At 45.3% G+C, this 8,269-nt stretch overlaps 1 protein-coding gene across 1 annotated transcript; it reads left to right on the forward strand.

The window, feature by feature from the left end:
• Positions 1-848: 848 nt before the first annotated feature.
• Positions 849-2,870, forward strand: LOC309688430 (uncharacterized protein; the record flags this gene model as incomplete). The annotated part of the gene is made up of 2 exons (XM_082504145.1): positions 849-1,899; positions 2,356-2,870. The coding sequence occupies exons 1-2, from the start codon at positions 909-911 to the stop codon at positions 2,868-2,870; spliced, it is 1,506 nt and encodes a 501-aa protein (XP_082360271.1). The 5' UTR covers positions 849-908.
• Between the last annotated feature and the right edge of the window lie 5,399 nt (positions 2,871-8,269).

The following is an 8,269-nucleotide window of genomic DNA, read 5'->3' on the forward strand; positions in this document are numbered from 1 at the left end:
CGTGCATTGACCTGGCAAATGCATTCTTTTGTCTTCCTCTGCATGAGTCACTCAGAGACATTTTTTCATTCACATACAGAGGCCAACAACTCAGATACACACGTTTGCCACAAGGCTTTGCACTTTCTCCAGGCATTTTCAATCAGGTGCTTAAAGAAGCCCTGTCGTCATGTAATTTGCCTAATGATTGTACATTAATACAATATGTTGATGATCTTCTCATTGCAGCCCCGTCAGCAGCGGATTGTACAGCGGCATCGTTCGTTGTGTTGAATAGGTTGGCGGAATGTGGCTTTAAAGTAAGTAAAGACAAGCTGCAGTTGGTTCGCCCTGAAGTGACCTTTTTGGGCCGGGTAATCGCACACAAATCAGTGGGTTTGATGAACACACACAGAGACCAAATTTTGACACACCCAAAACCGCGAACTGTGAGAGAAATGCTTTCTTTTCTTGGTTTAACAGGTTACAGCAGGCAGTTCATTCCGGATTATGCAGGCAAAACTGCCCCTTTAAGGGGCCTAATGAAGCAAGTTGGTGTTCGAAACTTTAAGGCTGAGTTGCCTTGGACGCCTGAAGCTGAAGCCGCATTTATTAGGTTAAAACAGGATTTGTCAAGGGCCTCAGATTTAGCCACACCCAATTATGACGAGCCATTCTATTTAGATGTTTCTGAAACAAACTCAATTGTAAATGGAGTGTTGTTTCAGAAAAAAGGGGGGGGTAGAGAAGTGCTCATGTATGTTAGTGTAAAACTACATCCAACAGAAGTAAAGCATCCTACATGTACACAACATGCAGCAGGGGTCGCTAGGATTATCCAAAAAACAGCACATGTAGTGAGAGAACACCCACTAAAAATACTCACTACACATAGCATAGTGGCATACGTGAATTCACAAGCATTTTGTATGTCACCACGGGCACAACAGAGACTGAGCAAAGTCTTAGAGGCCCCAAACTTGACATTCACACATGAAGGAATTAACATGGCAGATTTAATGGGTGTAGGGGAACCACATGACTGCGCCAAAAGAGCACAGATCGAGGAAAAGATTAGAGAGGACCTGAAGGCCGAACCCATACCGGGAGCTGAGGACTGGTTCACCGATGGATGTTGCCACCGAGACGAAGGAGGACTGAAAGCAGGGTATGCGGTGGTCTGCAGAGTAGAAGGAGATTATCAGGTCAGAGAGTCAGGAAGGATTGAGGGAAAGCAGTCGGCCCAGAGAGCTGAAGTGATAGCCTTAGCTCGAGCTTTGAGACTAGCCAAGAACAGGAGAGTGAACATCTACACCGATTCGGCATATGCGTTTGGAGCAGCGCATGTGGAGCTGCCTCAGTGGAAAAGAGCAGGATTCAGAACAGCAACCAATGCACCTATTTCCCACAAACATGAAATGGAGGAACTGGAAAAGGCCTTGGCTGACCCAGAGGAGGTGAGCATTATAAAATGCAAAGCTCACTCCCAAGGAACCAGCATGGTGGAAAAAGGAAACCAGAGAGCAGATGAAGCCGCAAAGGAGGCCGCAGGCTACAAAGGACAGAGACAAATGATACAGGTAACATCAGAAGAAGAGATACCTGTTGACCTGATTGAGGAAGTTAAACGGGCCCAGGAGGAGGCATCCCCAGAGGAAAAGGGGGTGTGGAAAAACAAAGGAGCCTGGCAGGATGGACATTTGTGGAGGGGGCCAGACGGGCGCCCCGTGCTGACAGCCAAAATGGCAGAACAGAAGGTGGATGAAGCCCACGGACTTGCCCACGTGGGGAGAGCCCAGATGGAAAGAAATTTGTGTCATTGGTGGCATCCTGAGCTGCGAGGAATGATAAGGGAGAAGGCCAGGATGTGCTTAATCTGTGGGGCACACAATCCTAAGCCAGCAGTAAAACCGGAAGTGGGTAAGTTTCGGCCCCCTGAGAGGCCGGGAGAGGAGATTGTTATTGATTTCACTGATATGATTGATTCTGGGCCGGGCGGTGTAAGATATTTGCTAGTGTGTGTTGACGCTTTGACCGGCTGGCCAGAGGCCTGGGCTACAAAAAAGGAGGATGCTAAGACTGTCATTAAGTGTTTAATCAATCATTACATTCCCCGTCATGGGTTCCCAAAAAGAATTAGATCAGATAATGGAACCCATTTTAAAAATCAAGATTTGGAAAAAGTAGAAAAAATGTTGGGCGTCCAGCATAAATTTGGAACGGTCTATCATCCTCAGTCTCAGGGGAAAGTAGAAAGAATGAACCTAAATTTGAAAAACAAATTGGCAAAAATCTGCGCGCAAACAGGGCTAAATTGGGTCGCAGCCCTGCCGGTTGCGTTGATGACCATAAGATGTTCTGTTAATCAATCCACAGGTTTTACACCATACGAGCTGCAAACCGGGAGACAGTTTCCGGCACCTTGGACGGTGGGCTCAGGTGAACGGGACAAAAAGGGGAACCGGTCCCACGCAGACTACTGGAACGAGCTAAAGGCGCTAGTGTCCAGTTTCACGAAACAGGCGACTTGTAAAGGGCCCACAGGAGAAGGAGAGGTCCCAGACGCGAAAACAGTGTGGCTGAGAGTCATCAAACGAAAGTGGAAGGAGCCCCGCTGGACTGGTCCATATGAGGTATCGGCTCGGACGGCGACAGCGGTCCAACTGAAGGGGAAAGGCGACACCTGGTATCACTGGACGCAGTGCGCAGCTGCGCACGAGGGCTTGGTGGGGAAGGATCAATCTCAACCCGACGCAGGTGAAATTGAGCGGCACAATAATCCCTCACACCTGTGCAACGGACCGACCGGTAGTCTACCCGGAAGGTCGAAGAAAGAAGAGCAGCCAAGGAGGAGATCGCCGCGCCAACGAAAAGGAGCGGTACCACACTGAACACCATAAAACAAGAGAGAGGCTCTGATAAAGGGCTTTGAACTTTTTACTACACCATAACATTCACATACCACCATGCCATCACAACAATTAGACACTGGTGAAGAAAGAAGAGTCTCAAAAGCCATCACAATGTTTAAAATTATTATGAGTTTGATGTTAACTATGTTGCTAATCATGGCTATTTGTTTTTTGATTTGTTTGTTGCAGACCGACCCGGGAAACCAGTCTGAGCACGGAGGCCATGCCAGTCCGGCGTTGTTTGATACACCAAGTACATCAATGTATAGGTTATGTTTTATGTGTATAATGAGTTCATCACCTGAGGCTGCACACTGCATAGTATTTTCAGCCATGTTGAGAAAAGTTAAAGTTGTTTGAATATGTATTGTGTAATTGATCCATCTTAGTGGGGATTTAAATATTACAAGTTATTATTAGTGGCTTCATATTTGTCTCTGTTTTACCCCACTATAACATTTGACTTTAAAGTGGCTGTTGGGAGAATCGTTGTTTTGATAGATTGTATTTTCTTTTATATATTGTAAGCAGAGCTGCATGGACTCCACACTGGGATGAGGAGAGGCCTGCTGTTGCTGTGTGACACTGATTTTGCTGCTGCACTTTGTCTTTTAGAAATAAATCCAGTTTCCAGCCAGTCTGTCGTCACAACGCAGTCAACCATTTGAAATCTGCTACACGCGCTTTCTTCTATTTCTTCTTTTGAACAACGAGGAGAGGGGCCAGCCAGACGGCAGACCCTGCCAAAAATAGGTGCAACTCCTTAGCCTCACTCTCCACGGAAGTCTTTAGTAAAAGGCGAAAGACTTATACGTTTTGAAGAGAAGCCAGAGTGTGTGTTTCTTTGGCCTCGCAGGAAGCCGCAGTGACTCCTCGTCCCGGCTTCCGGCGTCACGGTAGGCCCTGTTTGCTTGGCTGAAGGGGCAGATCTCAGGCCCCGCCTGCTCTGCTCCAGAGTTCCACTTTGACAGGAAAGGGGTGACTGGAGAGGAGCACATATGTTACTGTAATACATCACATCCAATTTCAAAGGGATGTATTGGACATCCCTCCCACCTTTTGATATTGTCTGATACATAGTTGTTCTTTTACATATTCATACCCCCACCCCCCCCATATTAATTTAAAAATTCCCCGTGTTAGCACCTTCCTATGAGTCTGTGGCATTGGAAAGACATATGCCAAATGGAGTAGGGCAGGTAAGATGTCAGCTTTTACGGCCAAAACTTTGCCAGTTATAGTGAGCTTTCTTTTTGACCACATCCCCAATTTCTTTAAGATCTTCGCTATCTTCAAATCCCAGTTGTAATTTGCTGGATTTCCAAAATCAATGCCCAGGACCTGCATGGACCCTTCACACAAAGAAAGCCCGCAAAGCGTCTGTCTCCTACCTGCCCATCGTCCCAAAAATGTATATTTTGATTTCTCCTCATTGACCTTTGACCCCGCAGCGCTCTCAAAGGTCTGTATTGTTCGTATCATCTCCCTCACACTTCCATCATCTTCCAAGTAAAGAACTGTGTCGTCAGCGTACTGGGAGATCTTCAACACCTCCCCCCTGGCAAGGGCACTCCTCTAATTTTCTCGTTTCCTCTTATTGCACATGCTAAAGGTTCTACATATATAACATAGAGTAGGGCGGACAGGGGGCAACCCTGCCGTAGCCCTCTCGTTTGTTGTACTTCCTCTGTTAAGTGTCCATTTATCTTTATCTTGCAGATTATGTCAGTATACATCATACTTATCCAATTCAAAAATTTACCTCCTATATCAAAATTTCTCATCACCCTCCATAAGAAATCATGATTGACCCTATCAAAAGCTTTTTCCTGATCAAGTGTTACGCATATTGTTGTCAAGTTCCTCTCTTCGATGTATGTAAGCACATCTCTATGTAATTGTAAGTTCCAACCAATCTGCCTGCCCTTTACCCCGCATGTCTGGTCTGCATTAATAATAGCAGGCAAGACTCGGGCCAGGCGTCTTGCTAGAGTTCGACTCAAAATTTTGTAGTCCACGCAGACCATTGAAAGAGGCCTATAATTTGAAAGCACAGCAGGTGAGCCTTTCTTATGTAGAAAACTTATCACACCCGTCCTCATACTCTTTGGCATTCTACCCGTTTCACACATTTCTTCAAATACCTCCAACAAGTGGTCTCCGATGAGATCCCAAAAGGTGATGTAAAACTCCTTTGTGAGTCCATCTATCCCAGGTACCTTGTTATTCTTCATTGTCTTTATCGCCTCGTATAGTTCGTGGTTTGTTATGCTCCTTTCCAAAAGCTTCCTTGCGTCCTCTGGTAACCTCTCTTTCAGAAAACCTAAAACCATTTCTTGAGCCCCTCTATCTACTTCTTCCACACCAAACAATGAACTGTAGTACTCCTCTACCATCTTCAAAATATTATCCCGTCCAGTAACCGATTTCCCTTCCCTTTTTCCTCTTTCTTTTTCATTTGAGCAAAAAAATAGGCCGAGCACTTCTCCTGTTGCATATACTCCTCCTGCATAAATTTAAACATTCTTGTTTTTGCCCTCTCCTGAAACAAAACCTCCTGTTCCTTTAATAATATATTCAGTTCCTCGCTATCTTCCCAGTTTTTTTCCTTATTTCTCTGAGCTTCTATCCCTGCACTTTCGCCGCTTGCGGCTGCTTTCTGGCCCTTGGTTTGGCCGACCTTACTTTGTTTGGCTTTCTTGCTTTTGCACAAAGTCAGCAAAGGGGGCACCGTTCCCGGAGGCGCTGCAATACCGGGTCGATGCGTGGAGCGAACGGAGCGAGCCCCTTATTCGGCTCCCTGTTCTAAAAATGCGTTTAATACGTTGCCCCCAAATCGGGGGCGTATCAGATATTAAACTGATAAGAACAGCTACTACACTTGATCTTAGCCAAAAGGCCGAGAAGCGATGGCCTCCCGCAGGTTCCTGGCTGAGCCGCCTTCTCGGGACACTTCTCGCTTGTGACGGTGCGCTCTTTCACTTGGCTCACAGGGAGGGAGCCGCTTCAAATCTCCGCCCACCTACAGTACCTCAGAGGCCTGCGGAGCTTCCTGGAACTGTGCGTGTAGCTGAGATATACTGAGTGTGAACATTCTCAAAACTGTATTGTATATAGTTGATTTATTTTTTATTGTGTAAATTTAATTTATGTAAAACTAAGGTTCCACGTGTCACTGTTGAAGTGGGGCATTAATCAGTGTGACGCCACTTGTAAACATGTTGCGTGTGTGGGGTTTCCCAGCCAGAGCTGCATGGACTCCACACTGGTGAGGCACACTTTCTGTAGCTCCTCTCCCTGTACTAAATTATACATTTAAATTTGGTGTATTTTTCTTTGCTAACTATTAGTTCTCATGGCTAAAAGCTCCCAAAGTGTTTTTGATTGCTTTGAACGAGAAAAATAGTAATTGGAACTGCGTTTTATCTGTTACACCATCCGTTTATGTGGTCCTTACTTGTGCTAAACAGGGATGAGGAGAGGCCTGCTGTTGCTGTGTGACACTGATTTTGCTGCTGCACTTTGTCTTCTAGGTATGTGTAAATGTATAGGTTATGTTTTATGTGTATAATGAGTTCATCACCTGAGGCTGCACACTGCATAGTATTTTCAGCCATGTTGAGAAAAGTTAAAGTTGTTTGAATATGTATTGTGTAATTGATCCATCTTAGTGGGGATTTAAATATTACAAGTTATTATTAGTGGCTTCATATTTGTCTCTGTTTTACCCCACTATAACATTTGACTTTAAAGTGGCTGTTGGGAGAATCGTTGTTTTGATAGATTGTATTTTCTTTTATATATTGTAAGCAGAGCTGCATGGACTCCACACTGGGATGAGGAGAGGCCTGCTGTTGCTGTGTGACACTGATTTTGCTGCTGCACTTTGTCTTTTAGAAATAAATCCAGTTTCCAGCCAGTCTGTCGTCACAACGCAGTCAACCATTTGAAATCTGCTACACGCGCTTTCTTCTATTTCTTCTTTTGAACAACGAGGAGAGGGGCCAGCCAGACGGCAGACCCTGCCAAAAATAGGTGCAACTCCTTAGCCTCACTCTCCACGGAAGTCTTTAGTAAAAGGCGAAAGACTTGTACGTTTTGAAGAGAAGCCAGAGTGTGTGTTTCTTTGGCCTCGCAGGAAGCCGCAGTGACTCCTCGTCCCGGCTTCCGGCGTCACGGTAGGCCCTGTTTGCTTGGCTGAAGGGGCAGATCTCAGGCCCCGCCTGCTCTGCTCCAGAGTTCCACTTTGACAGGAAAGGGGTGACTGGAGAGGAGCACATATGTTACTGTAATACATCACATCCAATTTCAAAGGGATGTATTGGACATCCCTCCCACCTTTTGATATTGTCTGATACATAGTTGTTCTTTTACATATTCATACCCCCCCCCCCCCCATATTAATTTAAAAATTCCCCGTGTTAGCACCTTCCTATGAGTCTGTGGCATTGGAAAGACATATGCCAAATGGAGTAGGGCAGGTAAGATGTCAGCTTTTACGGCCAAAACTTTGCCAGTTATAGTGAGCTTTCTTTTTGACCACATCCCCAATTTCTTTAAGATCTTCGCTATCTTCAAATCCCAGTTGTAATTTGCTGGATTTCCAAAATCAATGCCCAGGACCTGCATGGACCCTTCACACAAAGAAAGCCCGCAAAGCGTCTGTCTCCTACCTGCCCATCGTCCCAAAAATGTATATTTTGATTTCTCCTCATTGACCTTTGACCCCGCAGCGCTCTCAAAGGTCTGTATTGTTCGTATCATCTCCCTCACACTTCCATCATCTTCCAAGTAAAGAACTGTGTCGTCAGCGTACTGGGAGATCTTCAACACCTCCCCCCTGGCAAGGGCACTCCTCTAATTTTCTCGTTTCCTCTTATTGCACATGCTAAAGGTTCTACATATATAACATAGAGTAGGGCGGACAGGGGGCAACCCTGCCGTAGCCCTCTCGTTTGTTGTACTTCCTCTGTTAAGTGTCCATTTATCTTTATCTTGCAGATTATGTCAGTATACATCATACTTATCCAATTCAAAAATTTACCTCCTATATCAAAATTTCTCATCACCCTCCATAAGAAATCATGATTGACCCTATCAAAAGCTTTTTCCTGATCAAGTGTTACGCATATTGTTGTCAAGTTCCTCTCTTCGATGTATGTAAGCACATCTCTATGTAATTGTAAGTTCCAACCAATCTGCCTGCCCTTTACCCCGCATGTCTGGTCTGCATTAATAATAGCAGGCAAGACTCGGGCCAGGCGTCTTGCTAGAGTTCGACTCAAAATTTTGTAGTCCACGCAGACCATTGAAAGAGGCCTATAATTTGAAAGCACAGCAGGTGAGCCTTTCTTATGTAGAAAACTTATCACACCCGT

The sequence above is a fragment of the Aulonocara stuartgranti genome (genome assembly GCF_965226115.1).
Source record: "Aulonocara stuartgranti genome assembly, chromosome: 14".
In the NCBI taxonomy this organism is placed as follows: Eukaryota; Metazoa; Chordata; class Actinopteri; order Cichliformes; family Cichlidae; genus Aulonocara; species Aulonocara stuartgranti.